The sequence below is a fragment of the Ovis aries genome, chromosome 2, assembly GCF_016772045.2.
Source record: "Ovis aries strain OAR_USU_Benz2616 breed Rambouillet chromosome 2, ARS-UI_Ramb_v3.0, whole genome shotgun sequence".
Classification (NCBI taxonomy): domain Eukaryota; kingdom Metazoa; phylum Chordata; class Mammalia; order Artiodactyla; family Bovidae; genus Ovis; species Ovis aries.
In genome coordinates this window covers 17,519,822-17,546,378 of record NC_056055.1, presented here as the reverse complement: position 1 = coordinate 17,546,378, position 26,557 = coordinate 17,519,822, and the positions used below count along the sequence as shown (strand labels likewise).

Genomic DNA, 26,557 nt, shown 5'->3' with positions numbered 1-26,557 from the left:
GAGAAGGAAATGGCAATCCACTCCAGTACTGTTGCCTGGAAAATCCCATGGACAGAGGAGCCGGGTACGCTACAGTCTATGGGTCGCAGAGAGTTGGACACGACTGAGTCACTTCACTTCACTTCACTTCATAGAAAATATAAAACTTCTGATGTTTGGAATCCAGGGGATCTTCCCAAAGCAGGGATTGAACCCAAGTCTCCCACATTGCAGGAGGATTATTTACCAGCTGAGCCACCAGGGAAACCCAAAAATATGTATAGAAAATATAAAACTTCTGATGTTTGGAATCAACCATTATGCAGTGTTTTTTTTTTTAATCTGATGTTTTTGTCTAAGGGAAAATAGGACCTTGAAACTGGCTCTTATTTACTCTCTGACTGAGCTCCCTTCATTTCCCATATTATTTCTTAATATGGTATTTTTGGGGTGAAGGTAGAAGTCTCAATCATATAATGTAAAAAATATTAAATATTTGCCCCCTAGTCATTTTCAGATCCTCTCAAGAAAACTTTACAACATTATCTGTCCCAAATGTTGTAGGAAAATCTAAATTATGAAACAGTGTGAATGTATAGACAAAACTTGAAAAGTTTCCTCAGTGTTGTATGGCATTAACATTTTTACTGGGAATTCTATTGGGCTTTACTGCAAATCAAAATAAAGATAAATCTCTGGAAAATGTGAAATTAATATCTAGCCTTTGCTACATTCAATGTTAGTATATTTTTCTCACAGCACTTATGATTCATAAACAGGTATATTTTTATTTTTTGTTGCTGTTTATCAGTGCTCTGATTTTAACTAACTTTTCCCTTGCTGCCTCTTTCCATTTCAGCCTCTGTTTCAGAGAATTAGATTGTTAAAATGTTTGTGTGCTTAGTTGCTAAGTTGTGTCTGACTCTTTGTGACCCCATGGACTATAGCTGGCCAGTCTCCTCTGTCTATGGGCTTCTCCAGGCAAGGATACAGGAGTGAGTTGCCGTTTACTCCTTCAGGGGATCTTCTTGGCCCAGGGATTGAATCCATGTCTCCCGCGTTGGCAGGTGGATTCTTTACCTCTGAGCCACCAGGGAAGCCTGATTAATATACAGTGTCATGGAATTGCTTATGGTAGTGCTGGAACTGTGTGATGTACTCATCTTCTAAATTTCAGTTCTGTTCTTTTTGTTTCTGACATTGTAAAATTATCTAAAATATTCCCAGGTGGCTCAGTGGTAAAGTGGTAGACAGGTATGCAGACCAGAATATTTTAGATTAGGTATAAAAATGACCAGTACCAAGTAAGAACAGTATTAGAACTGAAGAAAAGAGAGAAGCATTGCTGTATACGTCGAATTAATGTTCAATTAAATTGAGTAATTGTTAACTATTACCATGTGCCAAGCTTTATGCTAGACACTGGGGATAGAGTGTCAGGCATAACAGCCATCTTCTACATCAGGTGTGTTGTTAATTATGGTGCTCAGTGTAGGGGAAAAAACTTGTGTTGGATCTACTATATGGTGTGTAGATTTAAAGGGGATAGCAATGCCTGTATTTTTCATCATTTTTCTTAGATGTGCAGTACCAAATAATAGCTGTGCCCTCTTCCTAAATTTGTGCTAGAATTCTCAAAAAAAGAGAAAAAGATATCTTAAGTAGTGTAGGTTTAAGTTGGCAGCTCTTATGAAGTCATCTGAGGGAAAGACCCATTGCTGCAAGTGTTTCTTTGGTTTCTCCTTACCTGAATTTTTGCCATTACAGCTTCATTCTTTGGGGTAAAGGGTTGTAGAACCGCAGCCTAGTTTTATATGTTAGCAGTCAAGCTCTAAGAATACAAAGTCCTTGCCCATGTGGAGGCAAATAGAGAAAACTTGGAACAACCATTATGAAGTGGTGAAAGAGATCTCTGAAAAAAATTTGGAGAGCAGATTTGAAATATATAAGAAGACCATCAGAATGCATAGAAATGTGTGCCCCATGAAGGAGATTGAGTGTTCTAGTTGAAGAGTGTCAGACTAAATGAAAGTGGAGGTGTGTGTTGATAATCTTAAGGTAAGAAGAAAATTTACAGTCATCTGAAATTAGTTTGAAGTGTTATATTTCCCTCCTTATTTTAAAGTGATACATATATATATGGGGACCGGATTTCCTATAGTTCTAACATCACATTATGCAAGCTGACATGAACTGTACAAATTATAGGAAATTTGTTTTGGTGAAAATGAACTAATCTATTCCAGGGATTTTATCCTAACTTTTCTTGCATGTCACTGCCATTGAAACTTGCATGAAAAGCACTAACTGCCTTCTTTCTCTTCTCCCTGATTTGCTCCAAGGCTGCCAGACAGATCAAGGATAGGTATGATATAAAACCTACATTTTTTTAAAGTATCAACATTGAAGTCAGAAATGAAATTCAAACAGTTTCTTATTAGAATCTCATTAGTTAAAATAAAAATATCTAATGGCCAAGTACAGAAAAAAAGGAACAGCATCTTCTGCCTATATTCTAGAATAAAGAACATATCAGCAAGATTTTTTAAAAATACAGTTTTGGACAATTATGTGCTTCCAGAAGAATTTCATTTCTGATATAATGTAGTTTTAGTATAGTCCTTAATTAGCTGTGCTAGTAGATGGGAAACCATTTTGAATAATGTAAAAAATATTCCTGGAATGCATGTTTTGTTGTTAAATTTTATAAGCATGTCTTATTTTATGAAAAGTTACAGCATTATATTATTCCTCAAGAGCCAAAGCACTCCTATTTCACTGCTCTCCTATTTAATATCTTTGTATTTTCATTTCATCCTGTTCCTGGTGCCATCTCTTGCTATTTCTAATGCCACTGCTGTCTAGTTGGTGGGAAGAGGAAAAAACAATGGTGGCAGACTTTGGCTTAAAGGGCTTTACCATTCGCAGGGCCAGGATTAGGAAAGGTACATTAGTACTTGTTGTAAGAATATAGCAGAGGGCTAAAGGAGCTGTTGGCAGTTTTGGATTGGGTTATCACAGAAGGGATGGTTTTGATCTGCCTGGCTAATCACTGAGCATTGACTATAGTGAGATTGTCACTTTTAAGGTTTCTTCATTTGAGGATTATGAAATTCGCTGAAAGGCATAGCTCTTCAAAGCACCACTCTGAGCCCTAGATTAAATTATTCATCAGATAATTTGCAAAATTATTATTTATATATTGTGGGAAAATCAGTGTTGCTGTTGTTAATCATGGCTGAAGACTTGTGTTTTTCTCGTGGGCTTTTATTTGACTAGAGGCAAGATTCACATTGACTTTCATAGCATTCTTAGCACAAATAATTTTTCTGTTTTTTTATGTTTTATTTCATTTTTAAGTTAATTTTTATCAAAGTATAGTTGACTTACCAATGTTTTATTCTGCTCTACAGCAAAGTGGATGTTATACATGTACATATGTCTACTCTTCTTTTAGATTCTTTTCCGAAATAGGTCATTACAGAATATTGAGTAGAGTTTCATGTGCTATACAGTATTTTTTGTATATTTTATATCAGAGTATAAAGACATGGGTTATTCTTATAAATCCTGATTATGAGATTATGAGAGTTTAAGGTGAAGAGTATTGGCTGTATGAGGAATGGATGCTAGGCAGGTCAGTTTTTTGGGTTAGGTTTGGGTTGTGTCTGCTCGACTTCGCTATAAGTAATGCATCTTCTACTGGGGCTAGATGATTATTTTATTTTGCCACCTCCTCCATTAAATCCTCCTCTGGTCCCTGATTTTCTGGATTAGAAGTCACTTCCTAATCAGGTTTTAGGCTGCCCAAAGACTTTTGAGAAAAGCCTTGCAAAATCTCTTTCCTGTCCTAGGGATCTGTATGGTTCTGTGCCTCCCAGATTGCTGCCCTTACCCCTGACTTCTTTCTCTTTGTCCTGATTTGTCAGAATTTTATTTTATGATCAGTGTTCATGGCTGAATGTTCTTCAGTGAGTCTAGATTTCTTTGCCCAAAACGAACCTCTTGGATATATTTCATCAATACCCAGAATATCCAGGTGATCTCAAAGGAGTCAAAGTTCCTTTTTTTCTGCCAGAGCGAGCTCCATTTTTTGTTGTTGTTGTTGCTGTTGTTTTTCAAAGTATATATATTTTTTTTCTTTTTTTTTTTGCTACCTTCAAAGTTTGTAAGGAACATTTCTAAGTCTTGGTTTAATTTTTTTTAATTTGGCTTTTTTTTAGCTTCATAATGTTCAGGGTTCTCTGATATGGTTTTTATGTGCTCTTCCAGGAAGCAGGCTTCTAGAATTCAATATTGGTATTTTTAGTACAAAAATAAACATATAGTCATAATAAAATAATTATCTTCATTAAGGGAAGAAAGGATTACTTCCTTAGAAGAAAGCAGAAGTGGTATTTAAGGAATGGATAACATAGCTGAGCAGGCAATCAAAAAATAAAATATCTATGAGAACTCAGTACTTATTTTCTGTGATAGATATTATACAGAAGAAATGGCAGGAATGACAGGAAAACCTAAAGAAATATGAGAAGATAATACATAGATTTTTAGAACTTTAAAAATTACTAGTATAGGCTTCCAAATGCTTAGTCTGGTTGGAAGATGATTAATTGAGGTATACTGTGAAGAGTTACTCGTTCTTGAAAGAAAGGGATCATGAAAGAGAGAGCCAAGTTAATGTAGTAGGTAGTTTGAAGAAATTGTGTTCACTCTTACTATTTTGCAGTTTTCTCTTTGCAAAAATAAAACTAGAAAGAAGAGATCTTTGTATTTAGTTTGTACTATTAAAAATGAACCAAGAAAGGCAAGGTGAAATAAAACATCCCTAACCACATGGATCTTGTAATGTAGAGACTTATATATGGATTTTAGATAGTTGGGTTGGACTTTGAAGCATAATGTCTAGATATCAGTTCAGTTCAGTCGCTCAGTTGTGTCCAGCTCTTTGCAACCCCATGAATCGCAGCATGCCAAGCCTCCCTGTCCATCGCCAACTCCCGGAGTTCACTCAGACTCAAGTCCATCAAGTCCGTGATGCCATCCAGCCATCTCATCCTCTGTCGTCCCCTTCTCCTCCTGCCCCTGATCCCTCCCAACATCAGAGTCTTTTCCAATGAGTCAACTGTTCACATGAGGTGGCCAAAGTACTGGAGTTTCAGCTTTAGCATCATTCCTTCCAAAGAAATCCCAGGGCTGATCTCCTTCAGAATGGACTGGTTGGATCTCGTTGCAGTCCAAGGGACCCTCGAGAGTCTTTTCCAACACCGCAGTTCAAAAGCATCAATTCTTCGGTGCTCAGCCTTCTTCAAAGTCCAACTCTCACATGCATACATGACCACAGGAAAAACCATAGCCTTGACTAGACAGACCTTAGTCGGCAAAGTAACGTCTCTGCTTTTGAATATACTATCTAGGTTGGTCATAACTTTTCTCCCAATGAGTAAGCGTCTTTTAATTTCATGGCTGCAGTCACCATCTGCAGTGATTTTGGAGCCCCCAAAAATAAAGTCTGACACTGTTTCCACTGTTTCCTCATCTATTTCCCATGAAGTGATGGGACTAGATGCCATGATCTTCATTTTCTGAATGTTGAGCTTTAGGCCAACTTTTTCGCTCTCCTCTTTCACTTTCATCAAGAGGCTTTTTAGTTCCTCTTCACTTTCTGCCATAAGAGTGGTGTCATCTGGATATCTGAGGTTATTGATATTTCTCCTGGCAATCTTGATTCCAGCTTGTGTTTTTTCCAGCCCAGTGTTTCTCATGATGTACTCTGCATAGAAGTTAAATAAGCAGGGTGACAATATACAGCCTTGACATACTCCTTTTCCTATTTGGAACCAGTCTGTTGTTCCATGTCCAGTTCTAACTGTTGCCTCCTGACCTGCATACAGATTTCTCAAGAGGCAGGTCAGGTGGTCTGGTATTCCCATCTCTTTCAGAATTTTCCACAGTTTATTGTGATCCACACAGTCAAAGGCTTTGGCATAGTCAATAAAGCAGAAATAGATGTTTTTCTGGAATTCTCTTGCTTTTCCATGATCCAGCGGATGTTGGCAATTTGATCTCTGGTTCCTCTGCCTTTTCTAAAACCAGCTTGAACATCAGGAAGTTCATGGTTCACGTATTGCTGAAGCCTGGCTTGGAGAATTTTGAGCGTTACTTTACTAGCATGTGAGATGAGTGCAATTGTGCGGTAGTTTGAGCATTCTTTGGCATTGCCTTTCTTTGGAATTGGAATGAAAACTGACCTTTTCCAGTCCTGTGGCCACTGCTGAGTTGATATACTCAGTCTAAAAATAAGTTCAGTCTTTTGGAAAATTATTGCATACTTGTACATCTAACTTTATTTTTGGAGATTGAAATTTTCATTGTCTAGTAAATAACTTGTTTTGGGGCTTTGATAAGCCTTTTTAATGTGTTTTTCGAGAATGTTTTTTTCCTTTGAGGCCATAGTGATTTTATGACCCAGATTTATCTTGAAAGGTGTACGTGCTATGCTTTTATTTGTTGTTTTGTTTTTGATACTTTTTTAATTGAAGTATAGTTGATTAACAGTGTTGTGCTAATTTCTGTTGTACAGCACAGTAATTCAATTATACATAGATATATACATTTTAAAATATTATTTTCCATTATGATTTATTACAGGAAAGACCATTATGATTAAATCAAGTTTTATAGATAAAGTTTCAGGTTTAAATTCCTTAAAATACTCTCAGATATTTTTCTGAACAGTTTTCAACAAACTTTTAAATCCCCATGTTTAGAAGCAGCCAAATTCACACCTGTTCATTGATTCAGTAGGCATTTACTAAGTACCTGTCTGAATATAGCTCTTTAAGAAATCTTTAAATCTGTGGTGGGAGGTGGAAGGGAGGTCCAGGAGGAAGGGGGACATATATATATATCTATGGCTGATTCATGTTGATCTATGGCAAAAACCAACACAATATTGTAATAAAGCAATTATCCTTCAACTAAAACTAAACTTAAAAAAAAAAGAAGTCTTTAATTCAGAAGATACTTGGAGCTGGAGAGAACATATGTAAGACTTAGCCTTTGTTCCTAACTTCTTATTGATATAATCTGAAATTGTATATTGAGAACCAAGAGCTTAAAGTAATAGTGTGTGAAATACTCAGCATTATCCTTGGCATTCAGTTAAATGTGAGTTCCTTTCTCCATAAGTTGTTTTTCAATATAGCACAGCCACCTTCTTTTTTTTAGAAAGAAATTGAAGTATAGTTGATTTATAATGTGTTAATTTCTGCTGAATAGCAAAGTGACTCAGTTACACATATGTACATTCTTTTCCATTATGGCTTAACACAGGATGTTGAGTATAGTTCCTGTGCTTTACGGGACTTTGTTGTTTATCCATCCTGTATATATAGTTTGCATCTTGTTCTTGCTAAGTCGTATCCAACTCTTTGCGATCCATGGACGGCAGCATGCCAGACTCCTCTGTCTTCCACTGTCTCCCAAAGTTTGCTCAAATTCATGTACAAGTTTCTCTATGTCTGTGTGTCATTTTTTGTTTTGTAGATAAGTTCATTTGTGTCTTTTTTAAGTTCTGCATATAGGTGATATCATGGTATTTGTCTTTTTCTGACTTCACTAAGCATCATCTCTGGTTGCGTTCATGTTGCTGCAAATGGCATTATTTCATCCTTTTTTATGGTTGCGGATTATTCTGTGGTGTATATGAGCCACATCTTCTCTTTCCATTCATCTGTCAGTGGACTTTTAGGTGTTTCCATGACTTGGCTATTGTGAATAGTGCTGTTATGAACATGGGGTATGTGTATCTTTCTGAATTACAGTTTGTCCAGAAATATGCTGGGAGTGAGGTTGCTGAATCATATGGCAACTCTGTTTTTAGTTTTCTGAGGAATTTCTGTACTGTTTTCCACAGTGGCTACAACAGTTTACATTCTCACCAACAATATAGGATGGTTCTCTTTTCTCCACACCCTCTGCAACATTTATTATTTGTAAACTTTTTTAATGATGGCTCTTGCATTGTGAGGTGTGGTGCCTCACTGTAATTTTGATTTACATTTCTCTAATAATTAGTGATCTTTTCATAGCACTTACTTCTTGATAAATAGATCAACTATTGCTCACTCTTTGTTACTACTAAAGTGATTACCTAATAAAGTAACAATACAGCCACATGTTTAATCCCTTTCATACCATTGATCTTTAGGGTAGTTTGGTAGATGTGAATGACTAGGCCTGGTATTCCTTTTGTTCTTGCAACTCTATTTTCTTCCTCTCCCAGATTCTCTTCTAGGAGGACAATGGTCATGAATAGTATTTTGGTATCATTCTTTGACCAAAGATAATAAGGGTAATTACTTTGTGATATATGTAGATATTACTATAATATGAAAAATTGAAGTTTGAGATAAAATAGCAATAGGGTATGGGAACTTCGTTTAATCTCTAGTTTTAATTGACAGAACAATTTCCCCCTACTGTAGGTAAAATGAGCTCTTGTATGGCTTCTTTCTTTTTTCTTTTGTGTACTACATTCATCTAAAATATATTGATTGAGTTCCTACTATTTCCATGGAATATGGTTTCACAGGGCTGTTTCTTCTTGTCTACTTCCATTCAGCTTATGTTAATACATCAGAGTGATAGCTTCTAGCATAGTATTCAGAATTGTGATTTCACTTCTCTCCTTCCTCATCCATAGTCTTTCTTTAGCACCTATCAAACAATACAGTATTTGGTCAGTGTCCTTTACTTTTATTTAAGGACACGTGGGATGGCTGTGATGACTAGGCAGAGTGTTTGATTCAGGGTGTATTTACAGTTCATTATTTGGCATATGAAAAGGAGTGAGGCTGGCATCAGGAAGTCAGACTGAGTTTACAGAGATTCAGATGACTGTTGAGTCTGTTAAAGATGATTTGTCTTGGATATCCATTTGTCTCTTGAGTCTTTTGTGTTTTTATGAAGTTTTGTAAAACTGGCTGGAGGAAAGTTCTTTAAAGGTTATTTAAATGTCTTTAAATTTAAAAAACTTTACATTTTTTAAAGTTAATTTTCAAAAGATCTAAAAGCAAATTTCTGTTTAATTTTGTTATCTTTGTTAATAGATTCAGAAACCACTAGAGTGGAGAAATAAGTTCTATCTGTTCATTTTATACATTAAATATGATGTGATACTTCCCATTCTTTATTTTTATAAGAATGTTTATGTCTGTGTTTGCTATAGAGTAACAATGGCTTCAGCCTTTCGCCTTTCTTTGAAACCAAAGGTCAGTGACAACATGACTCATTTAATGGTGGATTTTTCTCAGGAAAGACAGATATTGCAAACTTTGAAGTTTTTGCCAGGTAAGTTAGTACATATATTATGTATAAAGTTATGTATAAAACCTCTTTTTTCAAGATTTTTTTGTAATGAACATTAGAATTTAAATATTAAGGAAATATAGTGTGTGTTTTTCTTTCTTCAGCTAAGGAATAACTGAATTTGCTAGTCTTTATTTTTAGAGAATTATTTTACTGACAGTAAAATTCCAGTTTCAGAATCCTAGTACAGGATACCTCTTATCACTAGTTTGGCAGAGAGAAGCAATGTACTGTTATGGTTAACGCTGAGTCTTGGGGCCAGACTTCCTAGGTTTGAGTTCTGGCTGTCACTTATTTGCTATATAGCCTCAACAGATTATTTAACTTCACCTCATTTTCTTCATCTTTAAAGTATGATGTTATCCTTCTAGGATTTTTATAAAGATTAAGTGAATTGAGACCTCTAAAGCACTTGAAAGAGTACCTGGCACATAGTTAACACCTAATGAATGTTGATTGTTATTATTACCATTGTTGTGGTGGCTTCTGGTTCAGATGGAGTTTTATAATAATAATGTGTCAACACTGGTTTATTAGAGTATTAGTATGATGATATTCCAGCAGTTGAAACCATTTAAAATTGAGTCCCACTTTATTGTTACTGTTCACGTATGTGAAAGAGCCAACTAAGGACCTTTTGGTTATTCTCTTTTTACTAGCATCAAGTAGTGTTAATTAAGTGGATAGCTAAAACAGTTTGAACATGGTGATCAGGAAATCTCTGGAAAGTGACGCATTTTACTTACAGGCTTACAGTTTTTGGAGGTTAGCTGTTTTTGATAGAGAATGTTAATCATATGAAACCATTCTTTTCTCCTATGAGAATTTGGTCCAGGACTTTAGAATATGATTGGAAAGACAAAGTTAGTAGTCAAGAAACTATAGTAGAATTAATTGTGGTGACATAAGTGAAGTATTAACTTGTATGGTATAGAGCAGAAGTTCTAAAGGAGTTCAGAGAAGGAAAAGATGAGGGAAGAAATCATAGTTGTAGAAGAAGAAAGTATACATACTTATCAGTGAGTGCCTACCTGTAAATTGGCCTCTCAGGATTGCTAACCATTATATTTTCATTCACACTGTTTCTAAATTCAGAAGGAGAGTCAGGAGGGGTGGACTGTGAATATACACATGAGTAGTAGTTTTTTGATTTAAAAAAAATACTAAAAAAGCAATCTTCTCAACATTACTTTCCTTCTCTTGGATTTTCAGTGATGGCTTAACAAACCCAGGCCATATCTGCTGTACAGTCAAGTAGATTGCATGCACAGTTAGGATTTCTTCTTTTGCAAACTCTTAAGACAGTCTGAAGGAATGAGGTGTAATAAAAAGCAAGAAATCTTTTTGTGGGGGAGTTTCATCCTAAAGGAAGGTATAATAGGTTGTTAAAATTTATGAAAGGTGAACTCACATCATTAATTTTTTATATTCTGCTATAGCATAAAAATCTCCTATAAGATGCAGTCAGATAAACTTAAAAATGAATACCTTTATCCCTTAATAGTTCATTCTGTAAACACCACACAAATCCACTCTACACTGCATTATGTATAGTAACGAGTTGTGGACTTACCTGAGTCTTGAAAATTGAAAGTGATAATGATGAATGATAATAATCGTGATCATTTTCTTTTACGCTAAGCCATTATTCATACATTGAAACTTAGAGTTTATGTCCTCCTTTCTGAGCTTCGGCAGTCAAGAAGAGAGACATGTTTGTGGCAGTTGTTCTTTTACATTCACATGCAGTGAAAAACTTAAGTAAAATTATTAGAACAATGTCCACACAATTTGTTGCTTTATGGAAGTTGCTGTGAATTGCTTTCCATTCTCATTTTTTTTAAGAGTTCTTTGTTCCCTAATATTTTTTATATTACAAGTTTACCATCTTTCGTCTTTCCCTGTACTTTATTCCTACATTTGTTGAAATTCTTCTCTTACTTCTATATAGGATATTGGATGAACTTCCCATGCATTAGATTCAAGTCACTCTTAATTTGACATATGACTCTTTTTTCAATTTAATTTTTATTTGATATTGAAGTATAGTTTATTTACAGTGTTGTGTGGTTTCAGGCATACAGCACAGTTACTCAGTTATACATATATCCATGTTTTCAGGCTCTTTTCCCATGTAGGTTATTACAGAATATTTGACATACCACTCTTCAGTTCAGTTCAGTTCAGTTGCTCAGTCCTGTCCAACCCCTTGCGACCCCATAGACAGCAGCAGCACGCCAGGCCTCCCTGTCCATCACCAACTCCTGGAGTTTACTCAAACTCATGTCCATTGAGTCAGTGATGCCATCCAACCATCTCATCCTTATCATCCCCTTCTCCTCCCTCCTTCAATCTTTCCCAGCATTAGTATCTTTTCAAATGAGTCAGTTCTTCACATCAGGTGGCCAAAGTATTGGAGTTTCAGCTTCAGCATCAGTCCTTCCAATGAATATTCAGGACTGATTTCCTTTAGGATGGACTAGTTGGATATCCTTGCTGTCCAAGGGACTCTCAAGAGTCTTCTCCAGCACCACAGTTCAAAAGCATCAATTCTTTGGCACTCAGCTTTCTTTATAGTCCAGCTCTCACATCCATACATGACTACTGGAAAAACCATAGCTTTGACTAGATGAACCTTTGTTGACAAAGTAATGTCTCTGCTTTGAATAATACCACTCTTAAATTTAAATAAATAGGTACATTATTAATAATAATGTTAATTAAATATTATTTAATTAGATTAATATAAATAAAATACAAATATGTTTATATAAAATAAATAAATTAAATATAAATTAAATATTATTTATTAAAATAATAAATGATTAAATTAAAATATCTAGATTTTCTTTTTACCTGCCAAGTTTGCTTTCTTTGGGGACTATTATTCATAAGAAGGAAGAATCTTCTTGCCAGTACATTCTTATTGCAGTGATATTAATAGCTGAATTTGAGACATAGATTTGTGGGGAGTTAGCTGGACCCACTTACAGATTAAGTGGTATTTTATTTATACAAGCCTCTTAGGACTTCAATACAGGTTTTAACTCAGCAAAATTACAAAATTACTACATGCTACAGGTGTTTATACTTCCTTATATGTAGGCAGGGCACAGCATATTAAATTTATGAATGCCCATGATGTCTTCCCATAGAAATGAATAGTAATCTGTGTTGCTTATGTTCCAGTAATAGACTAACGTCTATAATGTATTAAAAAGTTATTATTAAATGAAGTTCGTAGTTCACATTAGAGTTCACTCTGTTACACAGTTCTGTGGGTTTGGTAAATGTGTGAAGAGCAGAGACATTACTATGCCGACTAAGGTCCGTCTAGTCAAGGCTATGATTTTTCCAGTATTCATGTATGGATGTGAGAGTTGGACTGTGAAGAAGGCTGAGTGCCGAAGAATTGATGCTTTTGAAGTGTGGTGTTGGAGAAGACTCTTGAGAGTCCCTTGGGCTGAAAGGAGATCCAACCAGTCCACTCTGAAGGAGATCAACCCTGGGATTTCTTTGGAAGGAATGATGCTAAAGCTGAAGCTTGAGTACTTTGGCCACCTCAAGCGGAGAGTTGACTCATTGGAAAAGACCCTGATGCTGGGAGGGATCGGGGGCAGGAGGAGAAGTGGACGACCGAGGATGAGATGGCTGGATGGCATCACCGACTCGATGGACGTGAATCTGAGTGAACTCCGGGAGTTGGTGATGGACAGGGAGGCCTGGCGTGTTGCGATTCATGGGGTCGCAAAGAGTCAGACACGACTGAGTGACTGAACTGAACTGAACTGAAAGTCATGTCTCCACCATTACATTATCTTACAGAGTAGTTTCACTGCCCTAAAATTCCCCTGCACTCTGCCTGTTCATACCTTCTATCCTGCAGCCTTGCTATAAGCTTTTTGTTTCCAGGAATTTTTCTGTTAATTCTTTGGGATTTTCTACATAGACTGTCATCAGCAAACAAAGACAGTTTTACTTCTTCTTTCCTAACTTGCATATTTTTTATTTCTTTTCCTTGTCTTATAGCATTAGCTGGAACTTCCAGTACAGTGTTGAATAGGAGTGGAGAGAGGGGACGTCATAGCCTTAGGGGAAAGGTGTTTAGTTTCTCAACCTTGATGTTAACTGTAGGTTGTTTTTTTTTTTTGTAGATATTCTTTATCAGGTAAAGTTTCCTAGTTTAATGAGAGCTTTAGTCATGAATAAATGTTGGATTTTGTAAAGTATTTTTTCCTCTATTGATTCACATCATATAATTTTTCTTCTGATCATTTGAATTTTCTTCTACCGATACAATGAATTAGTTAATTTAGAATGTTGAACCAGACTTACATGCTTGGAGTAAATCTTTCAAAGCTTTTTTTAGCAACAAGTGTTTAAATACAATACTGGCACAGTTTTACACATTTAAGACACATCTGTATCACTGGAGGACCATGTTCCCCAGTTAGCCTACTATTAAATGGAACATCTGTTAATGTTGAGGAGCTATGTAAAACCTCTTTTATGGAAAAGAAATTTATTAATTTTCATACATGTTAACTGTGACTTATTTACTGCATTTTGTTCTGATGAATCATGGAACTCTGGAGAAACATTTAAAAATTCTTAAATATTTTATGGGGTTGCAGATTTCATTTTTGTTCAGTGTTGAGAAATCACAGTTATTCTATAAACAAGATTTTTAAAATACATTGAAAATATTTTGAACTATTTTAATCATTGGATTCAAAGCAAATTATTTAATTTTGTCAGCAGTAATTTAATTTATGGTCTCCAGCTGTTTGAAATAGCAGGTTAGACATAAGTGTTGAAAAGTAGCAAATAATTCTCGAGTCTTTACTCTTAGCCTGTTTGAATTGCTTTTTGCCAACTGTGTTTTTAATGTACTTTGAATGCATCTATGAAAAACTTTGAAATATGAACTTTAAAACAGCTTTGAAAAATGGTTATTTTGCATTTATAAGATATCCCTTCTCTTAGCCTGATTCAATTTAACAGTTCAAAAGCAACATGAAAAAGCATAATTTGAATGACAGACATAAATATTGGATTAGTACTATTAGTGAAAAATGAGCTTTTTTTTTTGCTTCAGTCCCCAAAGCTCCAGAGATAGATCCAGTAGAATGTTTGGTGGCTGACAACTCTGTGACAGTAGCTTGGAGAATGCCAGAAGAAGATAATAAGATTGATCATTTTATACTAGAATATCGGAAAACAAATTTTGATGGACTTCCACGTGTAAAGGATGAGCGATGTTGGGAAATAGTTGATAATATTAAGGGTACTGAATATACACTATCAGGTAAGATGACTGCATTTTGTGAATCTCATTCTCAGAAAATAGATATAATTGATGAATTTTTGACTTACATTAAAAGTTCAAGTTATTCAGTTTCTTTAGCCAAGCTGATGTTTTTGTATATTTGTTATAGAAATGAATTTCTCTTAAAATATCAAGAAAACCTTCACTTTAATTAGTTCTGGATATTTGCACTCTGGTAAAACAATATGTGAAGGGATATTGTAAACACTGTCTCAATAAAATTTAATTTTTTAACCTTAGTTTTCTAACAGTAAAAAAGCTGTCAATTTTCTAGATATATGCACTGCTCCACATTTCAGTTCAGTTCAGTTCAGTCACTCAGTCGTGTCCGACTCTTTGAGACCCCATGAATTGCAGCACGCCAGGCCTCCCTGTTCATCACCAACTCCCGGAGTTCACTCAGACTCACGTCCATCGAGTCTGTGATGCCATCCAGCCATCTCATCCTCGGTCGTCCCCTTCTCCTCCTGCCCCCAATCCCTCCCAGAATCAGAGTTTTTCCAATGAGTTAACTCTTCTCATGAGGTGGCCAAAGTACTGGAGCTTCAGCTTTAGCATCATTCCTTCCAAAGAAATCCCAGGGTTGATCTCCTTCAGAATGGACTGGTTGGATCTCCTTGCTGTCCAAGGGACTCTCAAGAGTCTTCTCCAAATCCACAGTTCAAAAGCATCAATTCTTCGGCACTCAGCCTTCTTCACAGTCCAACTCTCACATCCGTACATGACCACGGGAAAAACCATAGCCTTGACCTTAGTCGGACCTTAGTCGGCAAAGTAATGTCTCTGCTTTTGAATGTGCTATCTAGGCTGGTCATAACTTTTCTTCCAAGGAGTAAGCGTCTTTTAATTTCATGGCTGCAGTCACCATCTGCAGTGATTCTGGAGCCCCCCAAAATAAAGTCTGACACTGTTTGCACTGTTTCCCCATCTATTTCCCATGAAGTGAGGGGACCGGATGCCGTGATCTTCGTTTTCTGAATGTTGAGCTTTAGGCCAACTTTTTCGCTCTCCTCTTTCACTTTAATCAAGAGGCTTTTTAGCTCCTCTTCACTTTCTGCCATAAGGGTGGTGTCATCTGCATATCTGAGGTTATTGATATTTCTCCTGGCAATCTTGATTCCAGCTTGTGTTTCTTCCAGTCCGGCGTTTCTCATGATGTACTCTGCATAGAAGTTAAATAAGCAGGGTGACAATATATAGCCTTGACGTACTCCTTTTCCTATTTGGAACAGTCTGTTGTTCCATGTCCAGTTCTAACTGTTGCTTCCTGACCTGCATACAGATTTCTCAAGAGGCAGGTTAGGTGGTCTGGTATTCCCATCTCTTTCAGAATTTTCCACAGTTTATTGTGATACACACAGTCAAAGGCTTTGGCATAGTCAACAAAGCAGAAATAGGTGTTTTTCTGGAACTCTCTTGCTTTTTCCATGATCCAGAGTATGTTGACAATTTGATCTCTGGTTCCTCTGCCTTTTCTAAAACCAGCTTCAGCATCAGGGAGTTCATGGTTCACGTATTGCTGAAGCCTGGCTTGGAGAATTTTGAGCATTACTTTACTAGCATGTGAGATGAGTGCAATTGTGCGGTAGTTTGAGCATTCTTTGGCATTGCCTTTCTTTGGAATTGGAATGAAAACTGACCTTTTCCAGTCCTGTGGCCACTACTGAGTTTTCCAAATTTGCTGGCTTATTGAGTGCAGCACTTTCACAGCATCATCTTTCAGGATTTGAAACAGCTCAACTGGAATTCCATCACCTCCACTAGCTTTGTTTGTAGTGATGCTTCCTAAGGCCCACTTGACTTCACATTCCAAGATGTCTGGTTCTAGATTAGTGATCACATCATCATGACTATCTGGGTCGTGAAGATCTTTTTTGTATAGTTCTTCCATGTATTCTTGCCACCTCTTCTTAATATCTTCTGCTTCTGTTAGGTCCATACCATTTCTGTCCTTTATCGAGCCCATCTTTGCATGAAATGTTCCCTGGGTATCTCTGATTTTCTTGAAGAGATCTCTAGTCTTTCCCATTCTGTTCTTTTCCTCTATTTCTTTGCATTGATCGCTGAAGAAGGCTTTCTTATCTCTTCTTGCTATTCTTTGGAACTCTACATTTAGATGCCTGTATCTTTCCTTTTCTGTTTTGCTTTTTGCCTCTCTTCATTTCACAGCTATTTGTAAGGCCTCCCCAGACAGCCATTTTGCTTTTTTAAATTTCTTTTCCATGGGGATGGTCTTTATCGCTGTCTCCTGCACAATGTCACGAACTTCATTCCATAGTTCATCAGGCACTCTATCAGATCTAGGCCCTTAAATCTATTTCTCACTTCCACTGTATAATTATAAGGGATTTGATTTAGGTCATATCTGAATGGTCTAGTGGTTTTCCCTACTTTCTTCAATTTAAGTCTGAATTTGGTAATAAGGAGTTCATGGTCTGAGCCACAGTCAGCTCCTGGTCTTGTTTTTGTTTACTGTATAGAGCTTCTCCATCTTTGGCTGCAAAGAATATAATTAATCTGATTTTGGTGTTGACCATCTGGTGATGTCCATGTGTAGAGTCTTCTCTTGTTTTGTTGGAAGAGGGTGTTTGCTATGACCAGTGCATTTTCTTGGCAAAGCTCTATTAGTCTTGCCCTGCTTCATTCCGCATTCCAAGGCCAAATTTGCCTGTTACTCCAGGTGTTTCTTGACTTCCTACTTTTGCATTCCAGTCCCCTGTAATGAAAAGGACATCTTTTCTGGGTGTTAGTTCTAAAAGGTCTTGTAGGTCTTCATAAAACTGTTCAACTTCAGCTTCTTCAGCATTACTGGTTGGGGCATAGACTTGGATAACTGTGATATTGAATGGTTTGCCTTGGAGATGAACAGAGATCATTCTGTCATTTTTGAGATTGCATCCAAGTACTGCATTTTGGACTCTTTTGTTGACCATGATGGCTACTTCATTTCTTCTGAGGGATTCCTGCCCACAGTAGTGGATATAATGGTCATCTGAGTTAAATTCACCCATTCCAGTCCATTTTAGTTTGCTGATTCCTAGAATGTCGACGTTCACCCTTGCCATCTCCTGTTTGACCACTTCCAATTTTCCTTGATTCATGGACCTCACATTCCAGGTTCCTATTCAGTATTGCTCTTTACAGCATTGGACCTTGCTTCTATCACCAGTCACATCCACAGCTGGGTATTGTTTTTGCTTTGGCTCCATCCCTTCATTCTTTCTGGAGTTATTTCTCCTCTGATCTCCAGTAGCATATTGGGCACCTGATGACCTGGGCAGTTCCTCTTTTGGTATCCTATCATATTGCCTTTTCATACTGTTCGTGGGGTTCTCAAGGCAAGAATACTGAAGTGGCTTGCCATTCCTTCTCCAGTGGACCACGTTCTGTCAGACCTCTCCACCATGACCCGCCCGTCTTGGGTTGCCCCGCAGGCATGGCTTGGTTTCATTGAGTTAGACAAGGCTGTGGTCCTAGTGTGATTGGATTGACTAGTTTTCTGTGAGTATGGTTTCAGTGTGTCTTTGCCTTTACCTTTTTATTATTACCTTTAAGGTAATACTTAAGGTTGAGCTGTGACTTGATATTAGAAGTTTGTGTGTTGGCCTTTGATAGTCTTTAAAAACATATCTCTATATATAGGGGAAATGGCAATCCACTCCAGTCCTATTGCCTGGAAAATCCCATGGACAGAGGAGCCTGGTAGGCTATAGTCCATGGGGTTGCAGAGAGTCGGACACGACTGAGTGAATTCACTCTCCTTTCACTGTATGTAGGGGAGCTAGGGTATATGAGTGAGCTGAATGTTGCCTGAGATTTTTAATGTTTGTTTTACGTGAGCAGTAACGTTAGTATTGTTATCATTACTGAGAACCTAACATTTGTCAGGATCTGGGCTGAAGTTCACAGGACATCTGATTTTATAAGTACAGTGCATTTCATTTAGTCCTTGCAGTTGTGAGGTTTGATTTTTCCTTTTCCATTTTACAACTGTGGCTCTATCAAGTTGTTGAATGCTCCATAGCTAGTAATTTTTGGATTGAGATGTTAATCTGGTCCTGACTAACTTTAGAATTTTGCTATTAATCCTTATGCTTCACTTTCTCCTTAAATTCATTTTTCACTTGTGAAACAAATATAAAAATTCTTTAGCTACTTTCCAGAAATTGAGTATGTTGTTTTAAACCATAGCATCTCTCCATGAATGAAACTTTACTTATAATGAGGCTTGAGAATATTTTTTATTGCTAAATTTAAAAAGCCCAGTGATAAACTGCATAATTCATTTGTTTTGAAGAAAATAATAGATAAATCATGATTCCTTTTATTTCAGGCATGATCACTCTGTTAACATAAATTTGTACTCTTTCTGAGTAAAAAGATAGTTCCAAGGAGGGAAAAAAGTCTGAAGGTTCGTACTCATACTTTCGTAGTAGAGTCCTTTACTTTTCATATCTCAAGGCTGTCTTTCATTTTTTTCAGGTTTAAAGTTTGATTCAAAGTACATGAATTTCAGAGTGCGAGCTTGTAACAAGGCTGTGGCTGGAGAGTATTCTGATCCAGTGACTCTAGAGACCAAAGGTAAGATCATTAGCTGTTGTTCACCACAAAATAGAACTTAACATGTAAAGTTGTTCAACACTTTGTAATAGGAAACATTTCATCTATAGTTGCCTTCCCTTCCTCACCTTCATACCCGCCCCCCACAACCCCCCTCCACACACAGGATTCTCATCAGGAGGTATTTTAAGATGGGAAAATTAGGACTACAGTAGTGGATTTCATTGGTTTCTCTTTTACCCTAGGATTCAGATAAGTCAGGGGCTTCCCTGGTATCTCAGACAGTAAAGCTTCTGCCTGTAATGCAGGAGATCCAGGTTTGATTCCTGGGTCAGGAAGATCCCCTGGAGAAGGAAATGGCAACCCACTCCAGTATTCTTGCCTGGGAAGTCCCATGGACAGGGGAGCCCAGTAGGCTACAGTCCATGGGGTTGCAAATAGTTGGACACGACTGAGTGACTTTCACTTTCAGATATGTGATATAGACCAGTGATGGTATTATGTTCTCCCATAGGTACTTAGTTTACAAATTTCAGTCTAGTATAATTACATTCCCATTGTTGAGGTTTGCCCAGAGAATGGATTATGTCTCAATAATAGGAAAGTATGTATTCAGTTTAGTTCAAATATTTTTTGTTTTTATAAATCTTATTGTAGAAATTATTATTTATATAGTTTGTTAGTGTTTACAAAGTCCTCTCACAAGTCTTTTATTTGATCATTGAAACCATCTTGAGGGATCAGTAGAACAGATGGTATTGATACCCATTTTGTAGGTGAAGAAAAGGATGCTCAAATATGTAAATTAACTTACCCATGATCCCTAAAACTAGCTTGGAAAGGTGTGAACAAGAATCTTATTTACACGTTCTCTGCCTGCCTTTATTGTGGGCCAGGAATGTAAGTAAGTGCTTCTAGTCTCTGAGTTTGAATTTATTAGAACTCAATGTACATGAATTTGAACAAACTCCAGGTGATAGTTAATGATAGGGGAGCCTGGTGTGCTGCAGTCTGTGGGTTGCAAAGAGTTAGTCATGACTTAGTGACTCAATAACAACAACAAAGAGTAACATTTAAACACAGAAGATTTTTCAGGTGTTTACCAATTTGAAGGCAATAATGTTATAGATCTTTCCAGTCATGAGATGATAATTGACTCAGTTTACTTCCAGAATCAGTGTCTATCCATTGTTGTTAGATAGTTGGGCCTTTGAGTGTTCCACTGACCTACAGTTCACGTAGCATTTGAATAGGTTTGAATGCTAGAAGTTTGATATGACTTGGAGGCTGGTATAAAAATATTTTAGAATAAAACAAGAAGTTCATAAGTTATTGACAGCTCAAACTCATAAGAATATGATTGCATTAGAAAGATTAAAAAAGCAAAACAAAACTAAGTCAAAGTAATTTGGATTAGCAAGTGTTTTTATTTGAGAACTACAGATAACTTAGCCAAGAAATGCAGTTATTTAGAATTACTTGTTAACAAATTGAATTGAAACTGTGGTTTCTTTAGAGATTTTTACCATTTCAAAATAAAGTCATATTTATAGGTAGATAATCTTTTCTATATAACTTGAACTGTTTTAAACTCTTGTGAGGTAAAATTGCATTATTATTAATATCCTCCCCCAAGAATATTTTATCTTTTTTTATTTCTTTTGTTCCTTTTCCTTTAATATTTAGTGACCAAACTTGGGCCTAAATGTGGTGAATTTTACATTTTCATGCAAATTCTGTAGATTCAGGAAAATGAATATCTGGCTTGCAGTTTCTTTGGAGCTGGACTCTCTGCTCCCATTAGCAGTGTCTAGATCTTAACTAGTCAAATTCTTGGTCTTAGGATTTGCAGGGAAAGACTAAATTGATTCTAGTCCTTTTGAGCAGTTCTCACTATGGGGTAAACCCCCTGGGCTTGAGGTAGACTGATACTCAACCCTGAGGCCCACTGAACCTTCTAGGACCTTCTGGGAGACTCAGTAAAATTATCTCCTAAGAAGCTATGGGTCACAGGTTTTCTGAGGTCACTCCTACCACTGGGGTGGCTGCTAACGACAGCAGGAGCTCCAGAGAAAAGTCAGGCTTTTAAAGGGCCACGGTAAACAGTGGCTTACTAATTTTTTGACTTGTTGTAGCCCTTCTTGACCAACCACTAGAAATAAATATATGAGCACAGAAGTGGGGGGAAAGGGAAAGAGAGATGGAGATTAAATAGTTGAGTCCTACCAAAACTTCATATCCTGCCACTTGGGGTGCTTGGTGTAGAACATAGTGAACCTTGTTAGTATCTGTCTCTCCAATGTTATGTAATTTCTTCTTTTATTGAAATTACCAAAAGTGATGATTTCTTATGACCAGAATTTTTAAAGTATTTTATCTCTTCCTTGTAAAGGTAAATGATGTGATACTAATCACCAGTTGCTTTCTAGCCTCAGATGTTAGTATCTGTGATATAATTTTACAGTACAGAAAGTAGCCACCAACCCAAAGTAAACATTAAAACATATCTGTCCCTTATTTTTTTTGGTACTTTGTTTACACAGACTTTTAAAGATACGGAAACTAATATCTGGTTTCATTACAGGGCTTGTATGAGAGATAAGACTAACAGTTGAGGCCTCACTTTTGAGGACAATCTTTTTTTTAAACTTCATAGTAAAATATTATCCTTGTTACTTAGAGAGCCTCAGTGATTTAGTTGAGGCTTCATGAAGGGACAGTGTCCAAAAACGAAGAGAGAAAAGATTGCACCCCTGAGTTTGAAATCTATACCTTTCGGTTCGGGGGCTATGGTATTTGATAAGTCTGACCTCAAGTGGCTTGAGGGACAATACCTGTTTTTTGCCACCCTTGACTGTACTCTCCTCTTCATCATCAAACATAGGGAATAGCTTTATGATTTTTTTTCTTTCCTTAGGATTTTAACAAGCAGCTGAGTGTTGATGGCACCTTGAGTTATATCCACTGTTTTCTTTCAAAAATTCAGATGCTCTCACATGTATTAACTAATAACTAATAGAGAGGTTAACTCTGTTTTCTTAAGACAGTTCATTCTTGGTAATATAGGATCTCAGTTTTGTATAAAACTAACTTTTCAGTACCTCCCTTTTGAGGAATTCTATTTCCATTTTTACTAGAACTGTATTATTTCTTCTTTCAGTAAGTTCATTTCTGTTTACATGCATGTTTTGAAAGCTATTAACTTTTTTGCATATAGTATGACATTTTCTGGAAGTGGTTATGGTTAGTCAGTTTGTATTTAGAATGTTTTGAAATACAGTGAACAATAGGTCAGATGAATAGGTGAAATTAAAGTGCTGTTTACAAAACAGTAGAGTATAAAAGGATTCTTCATGCACTAGATAAGCATTAGGTTTTCTATATAAATATTTTGTTGTTTGATGATGAATATTTCACAGACACACTGAACCTTTAGCTAAATCACATATTATCCTTAAGTGAAATGGGGTATTGTAAAGCAATATTTCTTTGGTGAATACTTATAAGAAATTTAAACTTTTGGAGGGAAATATAACTAATAAGCAGATTTATTGGTAACTGTGTAGTAGATGATACCTTGCTTAAAATGCAAATTCCAGAAATTGCATATTAAATTGATACATTTCAATGATTAACCCTCAGTATCCAAAAGAAACAAGTGATCCTGTGTTAAACTGATTTCCTAAATTAGCAGTTCTAAGTAAGTCTTATGAATAGCACATAGTTCCCCGATACCAAATAATTTGAAAAGCGTAGCTTTGTGTTGTATTTTCTTGATTTGTTTTCATTTCAGTAGCCCTTTTCCCCCATCTATGCTTTGCCTTGTAAATCATCTTAGCTCTGTCAGCTGAGTTATTTCCCTTGCTTCCGCCATCATGGCCTGTTTCTCCCTGCTTGCCTTGTTTTTGAAAATACTGGGAGTTTAAATATGAAATTGTTAAATGTTAGAGCAAAAGAGTGTGTGTGCCAGGGTCTATAATTTTACACCGCATCACTTTCTTCTCATCCTTGATGCTACTAGCTCCACTTTCTGTTTAGTCGTAACAGTCAGCTGATGCTCTGATAATAGGAAATTGAAGCTATTTTGCTACTGGAGATTCCATCAGAAGGAAAAGCAGAAAGAACTGTGACCATGCAAGTACACTGTGTTTGGTTGGAGTATAGGATAGATATATAGAGGAGAATAAAGGGAAATAGAGGAGGAATTGGTAGATTATGGCTTTATCATTGTAGACTTTAAATCTTAAGGTTAAGAATTGAAACTTTATATACAGTGTTGGAATCTATTGAGCTCAAAAATAATATGATGATGGCTGTGCTTCAGAAACTAGAGATATGCTACATTAAAAATGAAATATTATTTTGGTTAGCACTTAATTTCAATTTGGATAACTCATCGTCCCATTTGAACCTGAGAGTTGAAGATACCTGTGTAGAGTGGGATCCTACTGGAGGAAAAGGTCAAGACAGTAAAATTAAAGGAAAAGAGAACAAGGGCAGGTAAGCTCATTTATTAAGTCTGTTATTTGGATTAAATGCTTGTATATTGATTCTTATTTGACAGTAACTAGAAATGAAATTCTTATTATTAACACCAAAGTGAAAATGCAATATTGTTTGCCAGTACTTGAATTTGTCATTAACATTTTTCATTATTTTTTCTTAGTTTTTTTCCTAATCCTCTTCTTACTTACATCTTTTATTTCAGTATTCCATTTCTTTTCAGGTTATATCTACAGCAATTTGAACTGCTTAGAGAGAAGTTCCTAGCGTAGTTCCTGAATGTTAGACTTACAGATCACCTCTTTTAGCTGAAGGTCTGCGTTGAATGACAACTTTTACCATGTACAACCAGTGTTGGGCCCCTGGTCAGCAACCTTGTGAACCAGAGACAGGCTTGGCACCTTGTGTTACCGTCAGACTGACTTAGGTAGTCTTAAAGTATGGAGGCCTCTTTTAACAGAGATGAATTGTATTCAAACTGAAATAAGGTGTAATCACTGTGAAACAGTGAATCAAAAGAAATTCCTCAGCCAATGTTTCTTCTGATTTTATTATATAAACTGTTAAATTTAAGTTGTAAAGCAATCTCTTAACAGTTGCCTATTTTTATCTGACAGTGTCCATGTTACTTCACTGAAGAAACATTCAAGGTGATGATCTATGTCTGTCTAGTTCTAGGATCTAGTCTATCTAGCTTGGCTGAATAACTTAAATTTTTCTTTAACCAATAAGCAGAACCCATTGCAGCAGCCTTCATAAGCTAAAATACTGCTTTGTGTAGACTGTCTGTATTGGTAGCTTATGTTTTGGATTTACAGCATTATATAGCATTATGCTTCATATTATTTAGATTATATTGTATATGATAACAAAACAATAAGCTCTGCTTTAAGTCTTTCTTGAATTGATTTCATTTATATGATTTTTTTCTGCATTTACTTATACCTGGCATCTTTCTTGTTGTGCTGTATTCAATATATCTAACATTACAGCTTTGCTTTTACAAATATTTGACATGAAGCAAGTTTAAAGTGTTCTATGATTTATAATAATCATACAATTTCAAAAGTATCAAAGATTAAAAAAAAGGTCATTACTGAAATTATTAGAACAGTGCCAGAAAGATGAATCATTTCAAATTGCACAAGTAATAATGTGCTGATTTGAAGATACCCCATATCTTTCCCAGAAACCAGAATGTGTTCTCTTTTCAAAATTATTGTCTTCTCTTTTTTCTAGTTTATTTGCTTATTATTGGTGAAAGTGACTCATAGTTGGTGTATTAGAATTGTAAAATGCTGCTGGATTTGATAGGATCAGTGAAGTTTGGTCATTTGGAGATTTTTAGACTGCTTATGTTTATAATTTCAACATGTTATTTCTCTTTCTCTCATCTCTTTAAGCGTATTTTGTATGTGGGCTACTTCTGGAATGTTACATACATTTATTCTTTCCATAAATATTTATTTACTGTAGGATGTCAGCTGGATATTGTGGGGTTTATAGGGATAAGCATGGTCCCTGCCTTCAAGGAATTTGCCCTAACTTATGTAGATGAGCTATCTCTCTATATATAAATAATAATAATCTGAGATGGAGATTGTGTTCAGTAGTATGTGTGAATCAGGGAGTTTGGAGGAAGAAAGATTTCCTGAGCTGCCAGATGTTGAAGTGGTCAATTAGGACAGTGAGCCAAACTGAAAGTAACAGTGCAGACTTTGCTCACTTACTGTGATAGCATAAGTAGGAGGCGCAGAGGAAGGGGTGCTAGGTCACCCAGTGTTCCATTTTCACAGCAGAATGGCACGGGGTGCGGGTTAGGTAAACCAGAGCAGATGGCAGATGGTGAGTATCTGAGGACCATCTCGCTGCCCAGGGAGAACAAACAAAAGCCTTCTTCTGTTTTGTGGACCTGAGGCCAAGGAAATGGGAAAGGTTAGGAGTGGGAAAGTATTGAGACGAGTGGAGAAAAGTGTCTTCAGACTGCTCCCCTACCCTTCCCCCTTTAAGGAAGTCTCTGAGGAGGCAGCTGGAAAGGGTCTCAGCTGAGGGCCCCCTCCCATAATGGAACCTCTGAATACAGGTATCTAATCTAGGAATGCAGACATGCATGGGAGCATGGAGTTGCCTAGGAGCAAGGGGGATTGCAACTCCCTCCAAAACCTGCAGTGAACTTGCAATGCACCAAGTCTGGTGAGGAGAAGGCAAGCATTTATAATTACTTCCTGTTAGGCCTGAAGGGTCATACACAGAATTTTGGCCTAGAGGTGGACTCCTCAGAAAGGTTACTTAGCCTGGTAGGATCTGGGAGACCTTCATTAGTGGATTAGTATTTAAGTTGGTTCTCAAGTAAGTGGAAGAATGTGTAGCATTTGGACTTGGCAGTGAGAGAACGAGAGATGGAAGGGAAATGCACTGAGGCAGATTGCCTGAGTTTAAGGAACGCTTGAGCTGCTACTTTTAGCTGGATAGTGCCGTCCAGAGGTGGGCAGCCTGGAAAGGCAGTGCTGTGTGCTTAGTGCCGGGCTCTTCTGTCCTTGGGGATTCTGCAGGCAAGAATACTGGAGTGGGTTGCCATGCCCTCTTCCAGGGGATTTTCCCAACCCAGGGATCAAACCCAGGTCTTCCACATTGCAGGCAGATTCTTTACTGTCTGAGCCACAAGGGAAGTCCATGAATACTGGAGTGGATAGCCTGTCCCTTCTCCAGGGGATCTTCCCGACCCAGGGGTCTCGTGCATTGCAGGCGGATTCTTTACCAGCTGAGCTACCCGGAAAAGCGGACCAAATCAAGAAGAACCTGAAATGCCATGCT

The 26,557-nt window shown here is 36.8% G+C and overlaps 1 protein-coding gene across 10 annotated transcripts in view; it reads left to right on the top strand.

The window, feature by feature from the left end:
• Positions 1–26,557, top strand: part of FSD1L (fibronectin type III and SPRY domain containing 1 like) — a 68,421-nt gene that overhangs the window by 26,616 nt on the left and 15,248 nt on the right. For 5 of the 10 annotated variants that reach the window (XM_027964147.3, XM_027964151.3, XM_060408986.1 and 2 more), the window contains exons 5-9: positions 2,322–2,344; positions 9,212–9,333; positions 14,450–14,659; positions 19,163–19,261; positions 23,611–23,740. In XM_027964147.3, the coding sequence (XP_027819948.2) occupies positions 2,322–2,344; positions 9,212–9,333; positions 14,450–14,659; positions 19,163–19,261; positions 23,611–23,740 (584 nt within the window). Of the gene's footprint in view, positions 1–2,321; positions 2,345–9,211; positions 9,334–14,449; positions 14,660–19,162; positions 19,262–23,610; positions 23,741–24,360; positions 24,394–26,557 lie in introns of all 10 variants that reach the window. The other 5 variants (XR_009599125.1, XM_027964148.3, XM_027964145.3 and 2 more) reach the window with 2 other exon arrangements.